The sequence below is a fragment of the Oreochromis niloticus genome, linkage group LG4 (genome assembly GCF_001858045.2).
Source record: "Oreochromis niloticus isolate F11D_XX linkage group LG4, O_niloticus_UMD_NMBU, whole genome shotgun sequence".
Lineage (NCBI taxonomy): Eukaryota > Metazoa > Chordata > Actinopteri > Cichliformes > Cichlidae > Oreochromis > Oreochromis niloticus.
Window position 1 is genome coordinate 8,912,088 of NC_031969.2, and position 25,634 is coordinate 8,937,721.

The 25,634-nt window shown below is 43.5% G+C and overlaps 1 protein-coding gene across 2 annotated transcripts in view; it reads left to right on the forward strand.

The window, feature by feature from the left end:
- The window catches only part of smurf2 (SMAD specific E3 ubiquitin protein ligase 2), a 55,410-nt gene that overhangs the window by 19,280 nt on the left and 10,496 nt on the right, over positions 1-25,634 (forward strand). For both annotated transcript variants that reach the window (XM_005468465.4, XM_005468466.4), the window contains 10 exons: positions 5,482-5,520; positions 7,506-7,614; positions 14,046-14,179; positions 17,576-17,641; positions 18,114-18,198; positions 18,364-18,447; positions 18,831-19,045; positions 21,255-21,339; positions 22,294-22,452; positions 22,543-22,590. In XM_005468465.4, coding sequence (XP_005468522.1) covers positions 5,482-5,520; positions 7,506-7,614; positions 14,046-14,179; positions 17,576-17,641; positions 18,114-18,198; positions 18,364-18,447; positions 18,831-19,045; positions 21,255-21,339; positions 22,294-22,452; positions 22,543-22,590 — 1,024 coding nt within the window. The remainder of the gene's footprint in view (positions 1-5,481; positions 5,521-7,505; positions 7,615-14,045; positions 14,180-17,575; positions 17,642-18,113; positions 18,199-18,363; positions 18,448-18,830; positions 19,046-21,254; positions 21,340-22,293; positions 22,453-22,542; positions 22,591-25,634) is intronic.

The window sequence follows — 25,634 nt, forward strand, 5'->3', positions numbered from 1 at the left end:
GGGTCATTTAGCTGCTGATGATGTACGGTGTCTCTACAGAGGGTTGAGCATTGCAGAGGCTCCCCAATTAAATCTGTAGGCCATGCCAAAAGCATTGAGGGGAATGCCCAGTCATGAACTCACAATAACGGCAATAAAATATTTGTGTGTAAAGCCGCAGAGGTTGGGCTCTGGGGTTGGATGAAATTTGCCTAGACCGTTCTTGATGTTTATCAGGGTGTTTTGATTGAAACCACCGTGCAGTCTTGCATAAACTTCGCAGACGGTGCCTCTGGATTGGCAGACTGGCGTGTTGTGGTCTGTTAAAGAAGGGTGTGTGCCTTTTACCAGGTTATCCCTTTCTCCACCTTCCCATGGCAGGTATGGTAGACACCATGGCAGGATACTGGAAGGGTGACCAATAGGTGTGATTGAATCAAAGAGAAACAATGTAGGTAGTAACACACCCTCTCACTAGTGATGGAGGGGTGTCTGGGAGGTTGCCAATCCAGTCTACATGTTTTATAGACTTGGAGAAGGCTTATGACGTGGTTTCTCGAGGGATTCTATGGGAAGGTGCTTTGGGAGTGCATTTTCACATCCCGTCTGCAGCGTTAAACGAGACCTGTTAATTGTGGTTGTTGGACTTTGCCAAGGCTGTACTTTGTCTCCACTGCTGCTTGTGGTCTTTAGAGTGTAGGCTTCCAGGCAAACCTATAGTGAGGAAAGCATCTGACATAAGGATCAGTAGGTCACACCTCTGCTTTTTGCTCACCCAAAGGGCTGAAAGAACAAGACTGAGACTACAGGTGGCTCAATTTTCTTTACCGGGCGGTTGGAATAAATCCAAGACTGGATGAGAACCTCTATATCATTTAGCTAGCCTAGGAGCAGCAAGTGATTCCCCAGGAAGAGCTAGCTGGAAATAGTTTGCTCAGGGTAGTGCTGTTTCCCCTGTAGTTATGGCAACTCTTAATTGGATGAAGGAGTTGGAGGATGCATGTGTGGATAAATATGTAGGAGGACAAATTTCATTTTCTCATCAACATTAAGCTTTGTTGAGTTCCTTTCTACACTTTGCACTCTCCTGCCTGACAAAACCCACGCTCAGCTCCTCCCCCTGTGTTTATTTATTTGATGTTTTTTCAGACTAGAATCGGAGAATCGCAGCACTTACAACAATCTCATTAGAGAGACTTTGCAAGCTGGAGGTGTGTGAAATTCAGATTCACATTCGAGAGTTTGTGAAGAGTGACGTGATTGTCAGAGCGAAGGCGGCAGCCACCCTTAGAGAAGTTTCATGAAACTAAAAGAAACCGGTGCTTTTGCAAAGTGTGACAGTCATTTCAAACCAAGGGTCCCAAAAACCCAGCCCGCCCTTTATGTTACCCCTCTGGGAATCCTTTGATTCCTCAGCACTCGCAGCATCAATCACTTCGCTTCACAAAGACAGAAAGACTTTGCTGATACCCTCATTTGAAGCCTTTGGGTTAACTAAAGGAAATAGTGTGCTCAGTGGCTGGCAGTTCATTTGTTTGCATGTAGACGTTGAGAAGGTCAAAGCTGCTGTCATGTTGAACTTTAGAGTGGCTGTTTCCTGGAATCAGGGCATATCAAAACTGGCAATCCTTTCATTCCATTGTGTCTTGTGGGTGTCTGATCGCACACGTTATAATCCTGCTAGTGTTGCAAAATCTGTAAATATGGCTCCACTTAGGTTTATGTACATTTTTACATTTTCTAATGACTGTGTTTGGATGGATGGCTGGATGCCACTGCATTCTGATTGATGTCCTTGCTCTCCCCTTCTCACTGCTCTGCAGCCTCAGACCTAACTGGCTCTTTCGCTGCTATTGTCTCTGTGCATCAACCATTCCAGCGGTTTTTCCCTCTGTTTTCTGTTTTCAGCTGTCATTCGGCCCCTTGTATTTTTCCATAAGAACCCTATATAGGTATAATTGTAGTGTTGCCTTCCTGCTCTGTGGCTAGTTGAGTGCTGCTTATGCCACTTACACAAGGGTCTGCAGCTTTTGCAGGCTGCGGTTGTCTTGCCTTTCCCTGCAATGGATCTCATAGGGTCCTAACTCTTGCTCCTTTGGGCCTGGACTTTAATTAAAGGTTTTGTTGTCTATACATTTCCTTGCTGAAGAGTCATATTTCTCAGTCCTTTGCTATTCATTTCCTCAGTCACAGTACAATGTAAGCATCAAGTGTCTGAATTCATTTCACTATACTGGATATGTTTTCGGAGACACCATCACCTGTTACCTCAGTCAGTCCTTTAGTGCTCCACGCACACACACAAAGCCATGCATTCACTCCCCAGTACTTGTTAATAATTAATTAGATCACTGGAGTTGGAGGGGAGAGTGATGTGTCTTGGGGAGCCTGCGTGTGCTCACATGCTTTCCTCTGTGTTCAGGAAGAATGTGACCGAATGTGATGTGTACCAGATGTTTTAGAAATGAGGTGGGTTTCACTGGAACGTAATGCATTCCCAGGGATGTTTGCGGAAAGAAATTCTTCCTCATCTGTCGAGCATGTTCTTTACCCCCACCCAACTACACACACACACACACACACACACACACACACACACACACACACACACACACACACACACACACACGATGGCTGTGCCTTCAGTTTAGCTGGCTGTTTTTAGTATCACATGCATGCTCACTTGTGTGTCTTTAAACACCATAAAGCTGATTATCGGTTCCTTTAATTTTGTCCATGCAGCATGTCAATAATATGGTTTTCTCCTTCTGATTTCTTGTGGTAAAATAATTTGAGCTCAAACCCAAAGTGATTCAGACTGATGCTTGACATGGTGCACGTTTGAGTATGTGCGGCACAGGGGAGAGGAACAGGCAGTTCTGCTGCAGGCTTGAATGGCACAACCTGCAGTCTGTCTTTTGTATACTTGTAAAGTCTGAGCCCTCTCACCTTTAACATAAGGACTAACCAAGCCAACCTATTCAAAGTGAGTGAGGGGCAGGAGCAAAGAAGCCTGAATCAAATACATGTGAAGCATTGCTTAGACCAGTCTGTTGCTACTATCACAGTTTGTTTTATAAATATGATGAGTGTTTTTTAAAAAAAAATATATATTAGAAAGATTTTAAAAAGAGTTGACTACATAAGAGAAAACATGCCAACATTTACACTGTGTCCTAGCATCACAGTTCAGCACCACCCCAACTGTCCTTTTAAAATGTGCTTTTCTTTTTTCCTTATTTTTCTGCACTTTTAAAAATTGCATTTGTTAGCTGTTATAAATGCCAACACTAATATACTGGCTGTTAGTTAACTGAAGCCCAGCCGGTATGTTGGGGCTGAAATATTGGTCGGGCTTTACTTTTTAAACAATACTGAATTTGATGACATTCATAGAAGTAGTATTCATTTTAAATTGCATTGGAATGCATTAGTTTTAAGTAGGTTTACATAATACTAGGATTTGAGAAAACAGTTTACAACATTATATTTGTTATATTACAAGGAATTCCTCCTTCCCTCATCACCCTACTGGTTGCGGCAGATGGCTGCCCCTCTCCAAACCTGTTTCTGTTTCTTCCTGTGAAAAGGGAGTTTTTCCTTCCCACTGTCACCACATGCTTGCCCATAGGAGATTGCGTTGGGTTGTCTCTGTATTATTGTTGGGTTTTTACCTTACAGCACGCGTGTCGAACTCCAGGCCTCGAGGGCCGGTGTCCTGCAGGTTTTAGATGTGTCCTTGATCTATCACAGCTGATTTAAATGGTTAATTTTTCTCCTCAACATGTCTTGAAGTTCTCCAGAAGCCTGTTAATGAACTAATCATTTTATTTAGGTGTGTTGACCCAGGGTGATATCTAAAACCTGCAGGACACCGGCCCTCGAGGCCTGGAGTTCGATACCCCTGCCTTACAGTATAAAGCACCTTGAGGTTAATGTTGTTGTAAACTGAATAGAATTGAATTAAAGGAACTTTATGGCTTCTCAGGAGCCACTGTTAGTATCTCCTCAGGTGCTTTTGAGGACTTGTTTCATTTTGTGTGCTCAGAAATGTAATTGTATTGGCATATAAACATGTATATATCAATTGATAACACAATATGACCAGCTCTGCACTCTGTACACCATTTTACGCAGTAAAAGCCAAGCATCCAAATAAAGTTACAAGCAGCAAAACAGATTCTGGAGTAGATTGAACTTTAAATGACAACATTTACCCTGTGTAGTGTTTAATGAACAGAAAGAGGCAGAAGTGAGATTAGTTACTTTGTGTCATACTTTACATCAGCTAACCATTTCTTTTTTGGCATAATTTCTTCAAAATAAAACTAACTTGGCGCACTTCCCTCTGTACTAATAGTGACTGACTGAATCATAAACCAGACTTTCACTGTTTTATGTTTGTGTTACTTTTGCTGTAATGTATCATCCCTCTTTGAACCCATGACTCAGCCACATCAGTGTCCAGACCAATTAGGGGCTGCTTCTCAGAAGGACTTTATTCCTGAGAAAAGCAAAACTGTTTCCATGTGCCTGACTCACCGGCTGCAACCGTGAGCTCCAGACACCCAGGTGGTTACTGAACTTCCTAATCCATCCACACTTGCACAAGAGGGAGTAAGTGTCTCTGCCTCATCACCTCAGCAACTGCTACCAAGGCTCTCAGAGTACAGCAGTACTATCGGGCTCTCGTCTGCACAAATTTTGGAAGGGAGAAAGAAGGACTAAACAAACACTCCCTCCTGCAGCTCAACATCATGTTATAATGAAGAGCGCAATGTGGTGTTTTTTATTATTCCTGTTTATTTTAATGACACCAAATGTTAATTGTGCTGAAGTTTCAACTTTAAACCTCCAGCAAGGGAGTTGGTTCCTCTGCTGCTGTCGACATGTGCTATAAATACGCAGTCTAATCAAAGGAAAGATTGTTTGTGTAATCTGTACCAGCCTTGGCTTGTGTTTGGCTCACAGCTGTAATGTAGTCGTTCTCAGCACACTGTTTTCCGACTTGAATCCTAAACTAGACGAATCGTTTCCTGCGGCCTACCCATGCACATTCCTGCCACTTTTTCTAACCAGGGAATTTAAAAAACTAAACTCAAAGGAAAATGCATAAAAATAAAATCCACAGTTTCAGATGGAAGAAAAAAAACATGCTGCAGATTTTTACCCTTAAGTTGCAAAGTTGTATATTGCAAACCAGACAGGAACACCTCCAGAATTTTTTTAGGGGTGGCCGTGTATGGGGGCTACTAAAAGTCTTGGGCCAGCACACTAAAAACAGAACATTGCAGGGGCACAGCAGAGGGGAGGGTGTCTTCCTCTCTCGTACTCACGTTTATTAAAATTATTACCAGCATAGGACAGTCCTGCCAGGGATCAGGGCCAGCAAATTTTGGGGGTCGGCCAGTGTCCCCCTTGGTGATGCCCCTGAAACCTGATGTTGTTGGTATGAATATTAAACATATATCTAATTCTTGACTTCTTTTTTTTGTTTTTCAGTCCTCTGCGCAAAAAACCTGGTGAAGAAGGACTTCTTCCGTAAGTATCTATTGCCTGTTTATTTATCTTTTCATCATAAACTTTTTAAACCTTATTTAGGCTTTCATTTAACCAACAACCATGGGAATTTGGTATGAAAGTGAAAGTGGTATGAGGATCACTTTGGGCTGACAAAGAGGCCACTGTTTGCAACTATGCTAGGATTTAAACAGTTTCATTTCAACAGATTTTCTCCAAATGTTCCTAAAGTGCAGTGTGTTTGGTAAATGTGTCTTGTATCGTAAAATAGGTGTCGTAGGTGTCAGCAAGTGTCACATTTTGGTGTGTTTGGGTCAGGCTGTCATGGTGAATGAGCATTTAAGACCCTCTGCTTGCTCAGGTGGTGGTGTGGTGCCCATTCCTCCCATTCCAATGCTCAGGAGCTGAGCAAACATTCAGTTAGGTGGAGAGTGGTGCTGCGAACATGGATACATATACAGACTTGGCTCTTGTGGTGCATTACAGTGTACTTATGTGAGCATACTGATCCAAGCCACAACTACTTTATTTGTAGATAGGAAAACATCAATCATAGAGCCCAGGCGCTTTTTGTGAAATGGTCACGAAAAAGTCTGTTTTGTGCTCAAGCACAATTTTTTTATTTATTTTTTTTCTCATGACAGCGTGGCTTTAACATGTATTTCACGTCTGCAGCTTGTATTTTGCCCAGACAAAGCAGGGATGTGTCTCATGCTCACAAGTGAGGAGTCCATCCGATTGCAGGATGGGAGAGGCTCTCTGGAGAGCAGCTGAAAGACAGGGAGTGCCACAATAGCAACCTGGCCAGTGAGCCAGCCAGTAACCGTAGCTGGTTAGCAGCAACTGAATTTTCAAAATAGGAGGATGGAAGATTTTCTGTTACTATGTACATCACAGTTCTCTAAGACAGATACAAAATAAAAGTCTCAAATCTAGTCATTGTGGGAAAACTTCTCACCATCTGCGCTGCTATCATGCTACTCTGCTACATGTGCTGCAGACAGTACTAGAGTGATGTAAAGAGTGCAGCTGGAGCCGGTAAGCTAAGTAATCTTTGTTATGACGCTATTTACAAATTACCCCGATCTTTATTTTCTCCGTATCAGAGAATTTTGGAGAACATATACAGCAGGGATGCCAAACATAAGGCCCGCAGGCCAGAATTGCCCTGGCAAAGACTCCAACCTGGCCCACTGGCCGTGTTTGTAAAATGTTGGACTTTTAGCTGTATTTTAATAAATTTTACAGCTTGTGCTATTGCTAAAGAACACCTCCACTGTCTTTCATGCTACACCAAAGTAATAATCAATTAAAATAACAGCTTTTTGGGGGGGGGTTTCCCCCACAATCTAAAATAGAATTTTTTTTTTCAGTAAAATAAATAAACAAACAAATAAAGGTCAGTCTGGGCAATGAGCTACCACAACCTTTTCTGCAGTGTTTTTACAATTTAACTCCAAAGAGTTGTCTTGATAGATATATTTCATTAAATAGAGCAGAATATCTTTATGATGTAGTAAAAGCTGCGCTTCTTTCTCTTTTATTGAGATATCGTAGGGATTAAATGTGCAGCTAAACTTACGCAGACAGGAAGATGATTTTCACTTGTCCGGCCCTCTTTAGATCAAAGTGTGCTGTATGTGGCACCTCTGATATACACCAATCAGTGATAGACCGCTACAGGCTAGTAGCGCTGGCCCCGTATTCTCAAACTGATCTAGAGCACAAGAACTGTAATTATCATTTGCACCATTTGTACTGTGAATAATCATTTGTTATGTAAGGTGTCCCGTGCATCCCTGTACTGCAATGCGTTAACACCAGAGGATGACAGTTGTCATCAGAAGAGAAAAAGTTTGTAGAAGTAATAAAATGATCATCTTTAGCCTGCCTGGACTGGTCCTGTAACAGAAATCGGTGTTGTGTACATCACTGCGTCTGCATTGTCTTTGTGTCTTGTTAAACTGCTTATTCTTGCGCTGTGGTGTGCTCTTTTCTCCCCGCAGGCCTGCCTGATCCCTTTGCCAAGGTGGTCGTGGATGGTTCAGGACAATGCCACTCTACAGACACTGTGAGGAACACGCTTGACCCAAAGTGGAACCAACACTATGATCTGTGAGTCTCAGTCATTTTTCTTCTTCTTCATTTATTTCTTTATTTTTTATAACACTGAATCATTTCTGACATCTGTTTTTAAGGATTTAAAAAGTCTTCTTTGGTTTATTTGAATACCTCCCACCGCCCCACAGACTAAATCTGATTACAAACAGCAGTTTGAGGCCATGCTTGGCTTATTGCAGTGCCTCTCAATTAGTATGTCTTTCTTTTTATAACCTTGAAGTGTGAGACTTTGCCATTAACAGGATCTAAACCGATGAAAACAGCTCTTGCATCTGGCCTCTCACTTATTTAAATACTGTGTAATGACATAACCCTTCAGTCTAAAAATGTCCCTTGGAACAGTATTTAAGGAATCAGAAAAGGAGGGCCGTCTCCAATAGTATTTTCTTCCATTGACTGAAACACGTGCATGTCTTGTTGTACCCCGATTGCCTTTTTCCCAAAGATGGTGTGTCCTGCGAAAGTAACCTGGAAAAAACAGAGACAGAGCGTGAGTGAAAATGTGAGAGTGAAAGTTTCCAGTATTGGCCCAGTGTTTATCCAAGCCGTCATGCGTAGCCAACAGCGAGAGGAAGCACGTGTCTCCGTTTGTTTGGTTGCTGGGGATACAGGACCCTCTCTCTACAAGGCCCCACGCCTGTCGCATTTGACAAGAGGGAAAAAGTCACGCGCACGTACGCACACCTCGGGGATGAATTGATGGAGCGGAGAACACAGACTCGTGGCTCAGTGGAAACGTCTCTGCTCTAATTTGTCCCGAGAGCCTGCAGATATCGTAGACTGGAATTTAAGTGAGAACGACTTGGGTTTTTCTGCACCGGTGATACGTTTACCATGACTGTATCCCGTTTTACTGTCTGTGTTTATTCTCGTGGTGAACAGCAGAAGGACCCTCAGGTGGTGTGTTGGAGGAGAGAGGCTTTAATTGACTGAGAGCAGCTTCTCTGGCTGTCTGGCTGGCTCACACTTATTAAAATAGGGCCTGCAACACCTGGTGTTCCCAAAAGAGCCTAGTGCATTAAAGCTGTTGGCAGCGACTCTTTTTTTCCATTTGTTGTATGTGAGGGTGTAGAAATCATGTGTGTGTGTGCTGGGTCTTCATTTCTTGGGTACGCTGCAGAGAGCAAACTGTCCCATGGACCATGACCCTTCAGCATTGGTGCAGGATGTTGCCAGCATGCCAAGAATAGTAGACGCAGTCTAGCTAGCTGCTCGGGTCTCACACTCCTTCTGCTTGCCCTCGGTTTCTAAAACAGATCCGTAACACTCATAGGATATGACTGAAATAAAGGAAGTCTAAGCTGAATAACTCCTGTTGGGGATTAGTAGAGGCAAGGATACTGTAATTATGAGTAATAAAACCGTTCATCTGGAGGACCTTCATCGTTGCAGTAAGTGACGGGAAGTGTCTTCCTGCATTTTTGCACTCTTTTGTCATGCTGTCACATTTATTCAATTAGGAATCCATCAGATAGAGTGTTATTAAATAATACATCTGCAATGTTAAGTGCCCTGTCTAGACTCAGTTTTTTTTTACACCCACCCGCTTATCCATTCCCCTCCCACCATCTGAGCTGTAATTCTGTAGAAGCGACGAGTTCAAAAGAACTAATAGCTGGCTATTCCAGTTTCTCAGCTTTCCAAGCTACTACCAGTACTGTGCAAAAGTCTTGAGCCACCACTCATTTCTTTAGGTACAGTAATTTATTGAGACGTGTGAAGATACATATTAAGATAAAGGCATAAACAGAATTTGTACAATTTTGAGTGTCAATATTTGGTATGATCACCTTTATTCTGAACTCTGCCATCTTGTCATTTCTTTAATAGTCTTCAGGAATAGATGACCCCGCACTGCTTCAATAATGTTGAGGTCCCGGCTCTGGGGAGGCCAGTCCATGACTGATAGAAAACACCATATATAATTCTCCAGCTATGCTTTTACTACATTGGCAGTGTGTTTAAAGCCGTTGCCAATCAGACACTTTCCTGATTACATACATTTCTACATTCATAATTATATCAATTTTTACAAGACCCCAACATCACTGGCTCAAATGCAGCTCAAACTATGACAGAGCCTCCACTGTGCTTTACAGGTAGATGTACACACTTACTGTTCTCCTGACCACTTGTGTATATTGACTAGACTTGGAATCAAAAATGTCACATTTGGATTCATCACTTCATCACACCTGTTGCCACTGATTTTCAGTCCAGTTTTTCTGTAATTTGACATACCTCAGCCTTTTCTCCTGCTGCTTTAAGAATGGCTTCTTGTCAGCCACTGTTCAACTGAGTTTTTTAACTGCAACTTTTTTGTGTGTCAGATGTTGCTCGTCCTATTTAGCTCTATCCACTGATGTCAGGTACTACTTGACTGGCAAATGACTGACCTTGCAATATAATACATTATTATTCTATAATAAAAATTGTGTATTCTATTAATTTGAGCTATTTCAGTTGCTAATCTGTCATAATTGCTTGTGTCCTTTTGGTCTTAAAATATCTTAAACACACATTTACTAACAAAGGACCTTAAAAGACATCGTCTTAAAAGGTTTTTTTTTTTCTGTTAAATCGCTGGGTTAAGTGGTTTTGTTTTCGACTCCTGACTGTTGTTTGTTGCTTTGGTTTTTTTTTGGGGTTTTTTTTGCTCATGTCTGGCTGGGATTTAACTTAGTACATGTAATACAGTGAAAGAACCCCTGAGGATAATTCTGAAAGCAGCCTCGCTGGGAAGCCTGCTTGTTTAGGTCCAGTAAAGTCTAACAAGAAATGACTTGAGAGCGATGATTGCGCTTTGTGGTTAATGCTGTAACTGTTGTATCTGTAACAAGCAAGCTGTTGTGTATGATGAAATTGTTTGGGTGCCTTAGAATACTTCAATTTAAACTTTTTATATTTGTTAAACCAAAGAGGCATTTTATTACTGCTCTTTTTTTTCTTTTTTTTTAAGAGTCTTTAGGAAACCGATTTATTTTTGCTGGTGTTAGTCCACAACACAAATATCTGACACTGATTCGCAGGTCTGGGATTTGTTGCATTTGTATCTCTGATTATGAATTTTTCATTTTGGTGTGTATTTTTTCTTAAACCTAAAGAAAAGCCAAAGATTCCTCTACTGAATGAAAGGTGTATTAAAAAAGCACATCTGGCTCTTTAAATCTGCTCCTTTTTCCTTTAATGCCAGTTTTCCCATTGACTTTGTGTGTGTGTGTGCGCGCCTGTGTGTTTGTGTGTTATTGCCTATGACTGTATGAAAAATCTTAGCCAGACTAATGAATTTTATTACAAGGATCCAGATGACTTTGGTTTGGTTATAATACTTCCCTCCCGTCATGTCTGTCTGACATAGTAGCGCTCTCTCTCACATCGCACCCCAGACAGGCATTTGGCACTGACTCAAAATGTCCAGACGTCTTACTCACAGCCTCATTGTTTCATATCCCTTTTGGTAAGCAGCATGATAATTACAGTGGGATGCAGTTCTCCGAATCGTACAGACGATTAGTTTTAGACCGAAGGAGGGAGCCCACCCGAGCAGATGTGCCGCAACAGGTTCACATGCTGAGATTTTATCACACTGAGGCCTGACACACGAGGAGGCAGACACGATAAGGAAATAATTCCACTTATTTAGACGCGTCTCTCATTGCCAACACATCTGTAACTCTGTATGTGCCTGATCATGTCCTTTACTTGAATAGTGGTCAAACTAAATCTTTTAAAGACAAAATTATACCTATTTCCAGCTCTTTTTTTTTTTTTTTTTAATTCACGGAGTCTACTGGACTATCCCAATTATTTTTCCCAGTTCCCCCATTCCCACTCCCTCAAAGGCATCTTATTTCTGATTGGCTGCCCCTTGCTGACAGAAATTTGACCCACTGAGTGGGTGGGGCTTTTGTACCTATAACCTGAGCTCTGTGCTGATGATGATGATGATGATGATGATGATGATGATGATGATGATGATGATGATGATGATGATCTCTCTTTGAAATCAGACAACAGAGCCAGGATGATAAAAAGTAAAAAGACTGTTGAAATGGAGCATTTAAAGCAGTCTGAAGCCTGAGCTTTCTGGCTCTCAGGACTTTGTACTCAAGCTGACCTCATTATTTGAAAGCTTGACCAACAATAATATTGGTGTAACAATGTACACCAGTCAGGTACAATGTTATGACCGTTGAATAAGATTGTTGGTCCTTCTTTAGCTGCCAAAAAAACAGCTCTACCCATCGAAGCATGGACTCAACTCGACCCCTGAAGGTGTGCTGTGGTATCTGGCACCAAGATGTTAGCAACAGATACTTTAAGTCCTGCAAATTTTGAGGTGGGGCCTCCATGGATTGGACTTGTTTGTTCAGAACATCCTAGAGATGCTCAATTGGAACGAGATCTGGAGAATTTGGAGACCAAGTCAACACCTCAAACTTGCTATTGCTTTCCTCAAACCATTCCTGAACCATTCGTGCTTCATGGCCGGCTCCATTATACTGCTGAAAGAGGCCACGGACATCAGGTCAAACTTAGTACGTGTCAAACTAATAGCCACCTGGAGGGCTCGAGGTTTCCCACCAGAACATTGCCCAAAGCATTACACCGCCTCCTCCAGCTTGGTCATCCTGGTCCCAGGTGTTCCCCAGGTAACCAATGCCAGCAAATACCTGGCCATCCAGGCCGCCTTCTCCCATTGCTCAAGTTCTGATGCTCACATGCCCATTGTTGGTGCATTCGGAGGTAGAAAGGGATCAGCATGGACACCCTGCAGCTGTACAGCCCCATGCACAACACACTTTGATGCTCTGTGTGTTCTGACACAATAACATTGTAAGGCAATGTTATTGCCTTACAAACAACGTTCAGGCATAATATTGTGAGGAAAACTATAGTAGGACCTTGTAATGTTCTCAGTACTTGCAGTACAGCCGTAGCAATTGCTGTCAGTCATAACACGGGCTAGTTTTCATTGTTTGTGTAGTGTTTACCTACAAAAACGTATATACCTATAGCTGTTATTATTTCCCTCTTTACTCTGTCTCGTGACACCATTCCCATTCGGTTAGCTCAAAATAACAAACAGTATCACAGTGAGACTAAAGCTGTTTTTTACACAAGAACTCCAAAAGATGTCAGAAGAATTGGGTCAGGACATTGTCTGAAGTTTTCTTTTGTAGATGTAGCCCACAGCTGGAGATCAATTACATCAGCCATGAGCTGCCTGAGCAGAGCCTGAATGAGGCAGAACACAGGACAGCCAATCGACAACCGTGAATTCACCTGCAGCTTTTTTCACATCGCCACAGATCGGTGCAGTCGGGCATCACAAAGCCTTTATACTAGGGAGCTGCATTACACTTGCAACTCCTTCCACTGCTGTCCAGAAAAGCTCATATCTAAAACAACTGTAGACCATCAACCTCTGAAAAACAGGAGCTTCTATGATGTTTAATATGGTGATATCCCCTCAGAGCTGCTAGCGCTACTGCAGAGTCGGTCTTGCTGTGTCATATTTCATCCTATAATTATTGACTTGTCATTTTTATTTATTTTTTGTCCTCTTTAAGTGCAATCATTAACCAGCTTCAACCGAGATTAGAGTGGGTTTTAACATTATGTCGAGGGCTTACTGTACAGTTACTGCACTTCTTACCTCATCATAAACTCATAAAGTCAAAATAGTTTACTTTGAGGCAAACAGCCTTCAAATTATATAACTAATGTTACGGCCTTCCATGTTTGGCAGAGCAGTTAATGACTGTTTATACCCAATCATAATTTCAGTGGTGCTGGTTTGATCAAAGAAGGTCATTTGTACTTTTCATATATTGAGGAAAATGGTTTTCTTAAAATGTCTTGTGTGTAAATTGTATAAGCCAAAAGAAAACTCGATGTCAGCCCAAGTTTAAAAATCCATTTTGTAGCAAAACGTAGGGCTTTTTTCATTTCCCCCGCACTCTGGGAGAGTATTTAAAATGACGACAGATCAGGGGGCATTTTACAGTTAAAGTGGTTTTGTTGCTGTGGTGTCATCGCAGGAGTAGCATGGCCTTCTGTCCCACTTTTATTGAGGATGGCTGGTGTGACTGTGATAAATGATTCAGAGAATCCCACTCCACTTGTGGTGCTTCGTCTTCTACTCAGACACAGAGGATCAGAAAATCCCTCTGAGCCTGCTCACCTACCTCAACCACATCCGTGTGTGCCGACTCCGCCTCGCTTTGTAGTCCTTGACAAGGAGTTTTAGTAGTAACCTCCGTGACGTGGGTGTGTCTTTGCTGTAGTGCCGGGGAAATCCTCAGGGAAATTTCTATTACCTTTCACCAGATGTCTGTTTGTTGAGCAGTAAAAGAGAGTTTCTATGGCAAATATCATTAAATACGTGTACTTATTATGTCTCCTTCTCTCGTTCCCCACAGATACATTGGAAAATCAGATTCCATCACCATCAGCGTGTGGAATCACAAGAAGATCCATAAGAAGCAAGGAGCTGGCTTCCTGGGCTGTGTCCGCCTTCTGTCCAATGCCATCAACCGCCTTAAAGACACAGGCTGTAAGTGCCAGTGATGCTTTAATATATCTACCACACATTTTGGTGTTTAATTTTCCCTTTTTTTCCCGAAGCTCTCTTTAACAGTGTAGCTCTCTGTGGATTAACAATATATTTGGCGTTTTGTGTCAGCACAAGTAGCAAAGTAATATACTTTAATGCGTATAGATTTCTGCATCCAGGTTAAGATGACGGCTCTTGTAATATTCGTTGTAATATGTTGTTGAAATTAGCAGCTGTGTTCATGAATCTCGGTGGGAAAAGGATGGAGTGCACTGTTGATGTTTCTTGTCAAATGTGCATCGGGATCTCGTACGTCAGTAGTCGGAGAATGGATGGAGAAATTGACAGGCAGATCATGGAGTGTCTTCATCGATGTGGAGAGATGGGAGCCTCAAGCTGCGGGTAGTGACCTAAAAAATAAGATCACAGATACAAGCGGTGAAAATGAGTTTCCTCCAAAGAGTTGGTGAGGGATGAGGCGTGGAGCTCAGTCCTTCAGAAGAGACTTAAAGTACAGCTCTGCTGCAATGAGCCAGATGAGGTGGGTAGAATGCCTCACAGATTCTTCCTGGGTCAGGTGAAGTGTGCATGTCCATTTGGGGGGGGGGCATGACCTGAGGGCAGACTAGAACAGGCTGAAGAAAATCTGTCTCCGGCTTGGCTTAAGGCCGCCTCAGGGGAGAGGGTGGTCTGTGTAGCTCTGCTGAGACTTTGATTAAAGGATGTTATCAAGAAGGAGCACTAAATTCCCAGGAATTAAAGAAATGTAAAATATTTTGGAGCATAGTTAATAGAAGGATGCTTCCTGATAGTTGTCGGTTGATTATTACGAAATATATATTTGACATATTGAAATAATTCTGAGTCAGATACTGAAGGTCCTGAAGACTAAATGTGTTATTAGGATATGAATACAAGTTAAAACATGAGTCCTCTCCAGGTTGTTGTGAAAATTGATAATAAACATGCTAAAATACTGCTGCATTGTACTTTTGCTTGACAGCCAGTTGCTGACTACATACAGACACTGTTAGGCTCCTTCGAAATATATTGCATTGAATTATAATGTGGAATATGGTATTCCCAGTCTTTGTTTGAGGACATTTTCTTTAACGGGACTTCCTTAAAATTGAGATTTAAAGAACTCTGTCCCCTCACTCTTAATAGAGGGTTCTTCCTTCCAAACTGACTGTTATTATGTTCATTGCATTAATTAGCAGCTGCTAGGATTAGCCGGTGCTTTGCTAATGAGACAGAGGGACTTAATCTCAATAAAAACAAGTATGAAATCACAAACTTTAAAGATGATCTATTACAGTTTTCCTTACATTTGTCACACATATGTAGTGTGACAAATGCTAAAAGCTAAGTTTCAGACTTTTTTTTTGTGCTCGTGGCTCTGTATGATGTAGTTAAGAGCAGATATTCCTAATATGATCATCTCAGTCATAGGGCTCCACCCACATGCTGTTCAAAGCTTTTGTTTGCGAGGGGTAGCCAATCGGAAGAAAGCTGGCAGAGGAGGCCAACCTCAACAGCAGGCTGATGTGAGGTTTATTTTATCTGGATCTTGTACTTTAAAACATGCCTGGATCACCTCAGGGTTTTTTTTCTATTAGGTCTTTATGTGTTATTTGATTTACTCAGGTCATTACAATCTGCTGGAGAAGATGACAGCAGTTAAATTGTCATTTACGGCCATCAGACCTCCACAGCTCACTGAAGCTGGACTATCTGTCCACACCGCTGCTGCCAGAGCTAAGCGACTGCAACTTAGAGTGGCTCCATTTAGTGCCCTGTCTCACTCGCTAAGCCTGACAGAGGCCAGACCGGGGTGTGAGAGGGGTCAGCACTCTGCCCCTGCCAGAACAGGAAGAGCCATTTAACATCACCCAGCAATTACGGTAAAAATGTCTCATGTCAGAAGCTAACTGGATAAATGAGACGAAGGCCTTAGTTAATGGCTCCCTATATAAACGCCCTGCCAGATTGTTGTAGCTTCAGCAAAAGCGGTCTGGAGTGAGTCTGAGCCAGTACCTGCTCCATGGGCCTGCGGTCTTGTAGGCAGAACCGTGAAAGAATCCCACCAGTTTTCCTAGAAGCTCCTGACATTGTTGTTTTCCTGGAGGGACACAGGAAACCTGAACCTTGTGCCACAGCTGTGAGTGGTTTGCCTCCGCTATTCCCCTCGCCGTCTCTCTCCCTCTCTCTCTCTCTCCTGGCCTTCTCCTCACCCCTCGGGTTTCTCCTCGAGTCTCCTCTGTAGACTGGCAACATGTGCGCGCACACACATACACACACACAAATGCCATTGTGACTAACCTCGCTCTATCTCCGTCTGCCGATCTAGACAACCGGTCATTTCACGCAGACATGCATAATTGTGCAGCTATTTAAGAGTAAGCATAGATATGTAGTGTTCTCTCTGTTGTGGTCTCTCCCCTTGTGTGCGTTTGTCATTCTTTTGTCTGTGTGTGTGCTTTTACCAGCACTTGCCGTTCGGTCCCCTCCACAAGCCTTACCGAGGGCACAGAGTACAACTTTTGTGTATAATTGTAGAGCGTCTCGAGTTGACTGTAACATTTATATATAATTGCAGCGTTTATGTTTCATGTCCTCTTGTATATGACTGTGCAAGTATTTACATGTATACACTTTCATCCAACCTCAGCACGAGTACATTTTCTGTTTTGTCAGTGGCTGCTGACCTCCGGCCAGCCTCGTAACGCTTCGACCGTTGCCAGTTTTGGTCCCTGTTTAGTCTAGACACACATCCTGAGCTGATCTGCATGACACCCAGACAACAGAGAGCAGATAGTGGCATTTCTCATGTCTGCAGGCAACTTCTTTTTTCCTTTCTCTCCTTTCCGCCTGATCTCTCTCCGTTTCTCACTCACTCTCAAATTCCGCAGACTTTAAGAAGTTCAGACAAAGAGTTTCCAGACTTTGGCAGAAGTTCATGTCCACGCTAAGGCTGAGCGGAATAGTGCAGGCTTTGTACTGAAATTTGTCAAATGTTTGACCCCAGCATTTGAACTGAAGCCCGCTCTGTACCGATGCTCAGTGAGTTTTTTTTTTTTACTGCCAGTGGCTGTTCCACAGAGCAGACCATCTGTTCCAGGGCACAGCCAAGCTGTGGTCTGCAGACAGAAGAATGAGAGACAGATAATGACGGAGACTCTGAGTGATGTAAATGATACAGAGCAGTGGGAATTATCCAAAGTGTGCGGGGAGACGAATACATCCCAACACACGCTAGTTTACATGTGTCTTTCTGAAGCTGATGAATCTTGTTCCTTTCTGTTTTTACTCCTTCTTTCATCTCTATTCTCATTTCCTGTCTGTCTGATTGGCTTCTTTCTCTCCTCTTCGCCTCTCTCCCTCTCTCCTGAACAGATCAGAGACTAGACTTGAACAAACTGAGTCCCAACGACAGCGACACAGTCAGGGGCCAGATTGTGGGTGAGTACGGGTTTGTGTGGCCGGTGTAAAACTATCCGGTGATACTTTATAGCTTCCTTCGACAGAGGTTGTAGAAGTGGCAGAGCTGCAGTGAACCGCAGTGTTCTGTTTTGCTTCTCACGTGTATAAACAGCTCAAAATGAATGCGGCCTGCCAAATGTTGCTTATTATTGTTGCTTGAAAATCTGCTTCATTTGTCACACTTTGTGTAAAATATATCACGGAAGCTCAGATTCACCATGTGCTCCCTGCAGAAGTTTAAAAATAAAAAAAGATCTGGATAGAAATGCATTTTCGTTTAACCAGACCCTTCAGCATACCTCTGATTTAAAAAAATTAACCCTTTTCCTGCTTCAAATAAAGACACAAAGTTCCATTTTGTGCATGGATAAAATATCTGTGCCTACGCTGTGAGCTGCAGTCTAGTAACACTGTGTGTGTGTGTGCATCTGTCTGCCATGTGTTGCTGCAGTGAGCCTGCAGTCGAGGGACCGGATAGGCACAGGAGGTCCTGTGGTGGACTGCAGTCGGCTGTTTGACAATGATCTTCCAGATGGGTGAGTGAATCGGGGGCACTCTCTCGTCTTCTCAGAAGAGATATTATTTTTGAAATTCATATAAGAATACGATATCTGCATGTGGTGAAAGGGGGCAGCGCGTCTACTAGATGCTTCTGTGTCTGCGTAACCGTGTGTTGTGTCTGTGTACGTTTCTGCTGCCAGCTGGGAGGAGAGGAGGACCGCGTCTGGGCGAATCCAGTACTTGAACCACATCACACGCACCACACAGTGGGAGAGGCCTACCAGGTGAGTACACTCTGCAGCCCCTGCAGAATCTCAAAGCCAGACCTCTTAAATCAAACAGCAGCAGGCTGATGGAAATCCACATCACTGACCTCAGTGCTCCCAAACTGGGGAGCTCTGGAGAAAAATTGAGTGGGCTCCTTGAAGGGGGGAAAAAACAAAAAAAGGTGTCAGACAAATTGCCTCAGACAGTGGTGTTAAATGATATGGAGGAGCTGAGAAAAGCGGAAATAGAGGCATCTCTTTTTCTCCTCTGCCTTTTGTTCTCCGGTTCTCTTTCTTAATGTCTCAAGCAACCTCTTTTGTATTTATTACTCGATTCTGACCTCAGCCACATTCTACTGTTAATTATTAAACTCCTCCTACCTGCCTTTTTCCCCTCTCAGGCCGGCATCGGAGTACTCCAGCCCCGGCCGTCCTCTAAGCTGCATTGTGGACGAGAACACGCCTATTAGCACGAACGGCGCCACGCCCACCACAGCGTTACCGCCGAGCGACGGTGACCAGCGGGCACAGGAGAGACGGGTCCGTTCCCAGAGGCACCGCAACTACATGAGCAGAACCCATCTGCACACGCACCCTGACCTTCCCGAGGGATACGGTTAGTATTTGTGAACATGCGCACAGCTTGGTGAAAAGACTAAAAATGTCACATTTACATGGTTTTTGCAGGTTTTGCACTGTTCTAAGTAAGTGATTGCAGAAGATTGATAAACTGTCCTCATTTGCTGCAAATGCATTGAAAGAATTCCTATACGAGTCATGGCTTCCCATGATGCACTGGGCATTTCTTCTTCACTGTTTATTAGCCACTCTGAATGTAATCATTAGTTATGATTGATCTCTGGCTCTCTTCCACAGTTTGTCTGTAGTCCTTTCTTCTTCCCCTCACCCCCAACCAGTCCAAGCAGATAGCTGCCCCTCCCTAAACCTGGTCCTTCTGGAGGCTTCTTCCTGTAAAAAGGGAGTTTTTCCTTCCCACTGTCGCCAAGCCATTGCTCATAGGGCATCCTCTGATTGTTGTTTCTCTGTGTTCTTTTCTGAATTTTTAATATACTTATCACTTATAATAAAATTATTCTTACTGGTGGCAAGAGTGATAACTTCCTACTCCTCTTGACAGACAAACAGGTTAACTAATCTGACTAATCAGTTCAGTTCTTTTGAAATGGTGAAGTTGAACTTGAGTTCTCTGAAAAGATTGGAAGACTATCTTTAAAAAAAAAAAGTGGTATAATTCAGTGCACTGTGGTAATAGTACTGCACTTGACCCGGATTTTCTAATCTTAATGCAGATAAATCTCCAGTGAAAGCTGCCTCCACAACGAATAGTGCCATCATTCTACTGCTGTTGTGTTAATTGCTTCGCCTCAGCCCTCCTCCCTGCTCAACGTTGAGCCCAGCTAATCTGTGTCCTCATTCAGTCGGCCGCTGCTCGCATGACTCTGCAGCTCCACACAAGGAGCCTGAAATACTGGCTCCGTTTTAGACCATCTAATTGAATTGATCTAACTGTTAAAAGCTGGCTGCAGACATAGTCTTCCCCCCTCTGTTCCCCTGATTTTTTGTTTTTTTTGGAAGCAGACAATCAAATGCATTCATATAAAAGCAAACACACACAGGCTGCGTTTCCCTGCACAGCTCAAGGGAATTTTGTTTATCCTCACAGTAACATCATCTGCAGGATTTGGGAGCCAGAGCCATAGAAGCGTATCACAGCTTTGCCCTCAGTCCCTCAGATTAGGAGGCTCCAAGCATTGCTATGCTTGGTCCTCTACTTCCTTTGCTCCCCATCTCTGTACCTCTTTCTCTTAATCGAGTTAACATGAGTGCCAGAAGAAGCAACCTCGGCTGGACCGAAAACAAGTAAAGCTTATGATGTTTAGGCATCAATTCATTCAATTTTTTTTTTCTGATAACACCAAAAGCTGCTGATTCAGAGAGTGACCTTTCATTTGCACATATAGCTAGTGTAACAAGACCGTAAGAAAGCCTCCTGTACTTGCTTAGCATGTCTGAATAAAGCTCTAAGGATCCTGTGGCTTAATTAAAGCAGCAGCTAGAGCGAGGGGTGTTCATCGTACAGCCTGTAGGACAGAACAGTCCTGCCAAAAAGATCCAATCTGGCCTATTTAGATGACTTTCCAGGGGGAGGGTGTATTCATTTATTTATTTTTAAATTGGATCTATGACAGAGAAATCCAGCAATATAAGTACGTCCTCACTCTGCCCTTACTTTGTTAATTCTTCAGGGTTTCACGTAAAACCTGTCAGCAGCTTTTTGGTTCCCGCATGAGCCAAGAGATGTCTGCCTGCGCCTCGAGCGTGCAGCGCGCTCATCGGCTAAGTGGTGGGTTTGTAAGGTCGTGTGTACGTGCGTGTTAAAGTAGGCTGGCACAGCCAAAGGGATGCCAGTGAAGAGCTCTCTCTTGGCAAGCAGCTCCATGGAAATATATGTCATGCCATGGTGAATGAGCTCACCAACTAAAGAGTCAGACATCCCCCCTCCCCCCTCCAGTCTCTGCTCCTCTCCAGGGTTAATCTCCCTGTCTCTCACCTCACCCCTCCCCGCCGCCACTTTCAGGCTGCCTTTTGGGATCTCCACTGACTCGAGCAGTTTTTTAAACTCCATCTGTCTATCACGCTTGAATGCAGACGGGGGTCACTCCGTGGGACACAGATTCAACTATGTTTTTTCAAATTCGTCTGGACGATTTGATGTACATTTAATTGAGTAATATAATTATGGGACAAAGTGTTCAAGCTAACATATAATGAACGATTAATTGTATGTTTTTGTCTTACTACAGAGCAAAGGACAACGCAGCAAGGACAAGTTTACTTCCTCCACACTCAGACAGGTGTCAGCACGTGGCACGATCCCAGGGTACCCAGGTATATCCTCCACAGGACGTCCAAATGCATACACATAACACTAGTTTAAAGCCAAAAATGCTTCTAGAATAAATGTAGTCAAACTTGTTGCTTGGCTCCAGTTTTCATGATATGCTGCTAGGACCAAAAGTTTCAGGTCACTGCACACAGACTGTCTGTGTTAGACAATCGGCTGTTTTAATGGGGGGGAATGGGGAAGACACCTAAATCAGTGATCCTTTTTTCTTATACTTCACGGTCCCTCTGACAGAATCCATAGCTCGTGTTATTCCCGGTCGCCTTGTAGTGCTCCGTAAACCTGGAACTGATTATGAGCCTGACATGCTGTGAGAAGACCCATGTCACGGGGCTCTGAGAGCAATTCGGTTCTCTGGCATGAGTACCGAAAGGCCCGAACCACATGGCCAACAGCACACAGGTCTCACTCAGTCATACCAGAGGCTGTTGAGTAATACCCGCTGAGGCATGTGCATCTTATTGATTACCGTATTGTGAAAGAATGCACAATCTCTAAAATGTGCATTTGTAGAAACAGCCTTCAGTGCGCTTCCTCAATAAATCACGACTGATCACTTCTGTCTTGCATCCAATGAGATTATGAGTGATAGAGGATGTTTTTATTGGTCTAGATAGGAGCCTGTCAGGAGCCACTGCTTGTGAGGCTCTGGTCACTTTGGCTTCAAATCTTAAAAACTGAAAGGTTAGCGCCAGCGTAGCTGTAATTTCTGAACATCTTGGTCTCCCTGGAGTCCAGCTGAAGGGCTGAAGGGCAGCTGTAAATAGTTTTAGATGGGAGGAAGAAGAAAAACAGAATAAAAGTGATTTCTCAGACATTCACAATCCCGCTGTCTGCTTTAATCCAGTTCAGCGCTTAGTGCTTTCACGTGTTTCATATCTACCCTACATTAAATTTGCGCTTTCTAACTCTTTGTTTGCTGTTTTCGTACACTTCAGAGATCTGAGTAATGTAAACTGTGAGGAACTGGGTCCTCTACCTCCGGGATGGGAAATACGGAACACGGCAACCGGGAGAGTATACTTCGTCGATCACAACAACCGAACCACACAGTTCACAGACCCGCGCCTCTCTGCTAACCTGCATCTAGTCCTAAAGTAAGCATGGCACGCTTCAATCAGGAAAAAATGTGAATTAGACCGATGCAGAAGCAAAGATTTATTTTTGTTTCCATTTCGTCTCTGCAGTCCAAGTCCAAATGGTTCTCGAGGAGGCATCGAAAGTCAGAATGTCAGGTAAGGGTCGGGCTTCGCGCCACACACACACGCGCCACACACACACGCGCCACACACACACGTGCACACACGCACACACAAGCAGACGCTGCCAGACTTCATTCGTATAGTTTGCCTCCCTCTGAGCCAGTGTTTTTGCCCCAGGATCCTGCGTGTTCGCCACCTGCAGACGTTCAACACCCAGCGCACTGCTTCTGCTGAGCAGACGTCTGCGAGCACTCACCCACAGAAATACATACACAGGGCACTTCCCCCACACGCTCTTTCTTTTCAAATTTCCAAATTCCTCATTCCATGCAGAGGGTTTTGATCGTAAAGGCGTTTTAGCACACTATCCGTCACAAAGCTGTCTTTGGCCAGACATCAAATAGCAGAGTGGAAACCGAGGCTGGCGTGTCTGCGGCCGAGCAGCGTCTCAACGTCCAGGAAGCGAAGCATAAATTCTATGCCCAAAGTAAATGAACGAACCGTAATGGCCCGCGCTCGTGCGCTCGGTGCATGTCGGCGTGCGGGGATGCACATGCTCAGAATTTCTTCCCCTGCGCAGCTGTTCAAACACACACTGCGTAGAAGCAGCAGCAGCCGCCGTAGAATTACCCAGAGGCCTTTGCTCTGCAAAAGCTGCAGAAGTGTACGGGCGCTTTGGTGGGCTTTCTCCGCCTGACCTCATTCCTGCTCCGTGCAGAGATGGAATGCATCGACACGGAGATCAGGTTTCCTTCTCCTTTTTTTCCCTCCTCCTTCTCTTTTCTGATGGATCAAAGGACGTGTTTGGGCTTTTGGATAAGCTGGGCCCTGTGGCCCTCCTAACAAAGTTAAAAAAATAAAATAAGTTGCTTTGCATGCCACATTTGTTTATAATAATTTGTCATAAGCGTAATTATGACCAGATGTACAAAGGAGAAAAAACATGGAATTTTGATTGTGTATAAATTATGATAGGAAGATTAGTTAATAAGTGGGTGTGTGTTTTTAAAGTAAGATAGAAAAATGTCTGCAGTTATTGGAGTTCTTGTGCTGTGTGGTTCCTCCTTTTTGTGTGCGTGTGTTAAGTCTTGGTTACTTAAGAACACTTGGACCTTGGTCTGAGATATGCAAAACCTCCATAAATCTATGGTAATCCTTTCTCTTTACAACTACCATATAATAGATCATCTATAGGCTTTTTTACGTTCTGTCACAACTTTGGAATGACTTTCTAACGTGTGACAAAAGTCTGGAAAACACATCATTCTTCATGCATTTCCTTCAAGACATCTGCCTTTTATCAGATTTTTAAAAAATTTTCACCCTCCGTGTGCCGTCACCCCAGAAAAATGTTTGAGATATATATATTTATATATACATCTGTCAGTGTTATAGTTTATTGCTCTCTTTTTATTTGCTAAAGACACTGCCTGAGCATCTAGAGTGTGGTTTTGGTTAAACTTCCTCTGTGCAATCCTCTGCAGAATCCAGCCGCCCTGAATGGTCAAGGTCACTGTCCCATAGGTAACCGAATCCTCGTCTGGTTTTAAGACCTGGCTGCAGAATTGCCCGTCTGTACAGTTGCATGAGAAATAATTGTAGCCTCACAGACGTTTGTGATTTGTTGCGCGGCGAAAACATTGCTTTTATTGCAACAACTTGTCTTTGCAGTGAGCGTCTTCAGGTAACATGCACCAGAGTCGTGCTCCTCAGTGAGCTTTTGGAAGGAGAACAGAGCCGTAGGGGCCGACGACTGTGAGCGAAAGAGACAGAGAGACGCAGCAGAGACGTTTTGATTTATGGGTGAAAGTGCAGCGAGGGATGCATGAGCCTCCTCTCCTGCTCCTTCCCTCCCACCATCTGAGTGTCTACAGTATTTCGGTGCCGTCAGGAGAGTGCCCTTCCTGCCTCCCTCTAAGTCTAGTCTGCAGGAAATAAAGGGCTTCACAAGGAGGTCTTCAGTGTCCTACGGGGCCCTGTGGCTTTCTGGGATAGCAGGAAGTGATTGAAAAGCCAAACTGGATTCTGCCCGGCAGACACCAAAACCAAACTCAGTCACTTTTTCAAGAAGTTGTCATTGTGGTGCAGGGGAATGCAAGCTGTTGGGTGGATAGTTTAAGGTAGTAGTGCTGAGCTAAACGAACTCTGGACACGTTTTTAGGTCTCCTCCCTGTGTTTCTTTGCCTCATTGAAAACCTGATAAACGTTGGCATGGACATGATTGTTTTAACCTTGGCATCACTTTTGAGTGTTACTTCCTACATAGCTATACTGTGCCCGCAGACTGTGGTGTGTGCGTGTGTGTGTCAACCACTCTCTGTGCTCAGCTCCACAGTCTGGTGTTTATGACCCTGCTCAGGGGAGAGCATGCCTGCCCCCCCCCGGGCCACTGAAGTGCAAAAGGCCACTGTATAAATAATCCTTTAGTGAAGGCCTCATAGAGGCTCTTTTGACTCTGTGTGTGTGCTGTGTACCCCCCTCTGAGGCGTTCTTCCCAAACCCAACTCAAAAGTTGTATTCTACACTGGTCTCCATCGGAGTCGGGAGCTTGGTCATCATTAGCTTCAGACAAAGATCACAGTCTCGCTATTGATCGGGCAGTAAGAACTTTAAAAGGCAGCAGTGTTTAAATTAAAACAGTTGTGCTTTATTCTCTGCTTACTTTATTCTGATGTAGAGGAGTCTGATGCAGACATTTAGACCTAAAGAAGATTAACATGGCCACCCAGTGGTTTGTGAAGGACCTCTGTTGGATGAGATGGTGAAGTTATTACCTAGCAAGCTGAAACATATAGACATAGGACTAAGTAACATCAAATAAAATACTAAAACTGTCACACAGACCCACAGGTGGGTTGTCGGTACAGTTAACCACACTGCAAGCCATCAGTCTTGACAGACAAGTGCTTTACAAATGCTCCAAAAAAACATCAACCGCACGATTCAGTTCAGTGCCTTAACTGAAAACCAACAGCCTACTCACCTCCAACCTGTCAATCAAAGTGGCCGCGTTCCTAATAATGCACAACTTGAAGCTTTTATACGGTTTAAAAGAGCGAGTTATAAAGAAAATCCTC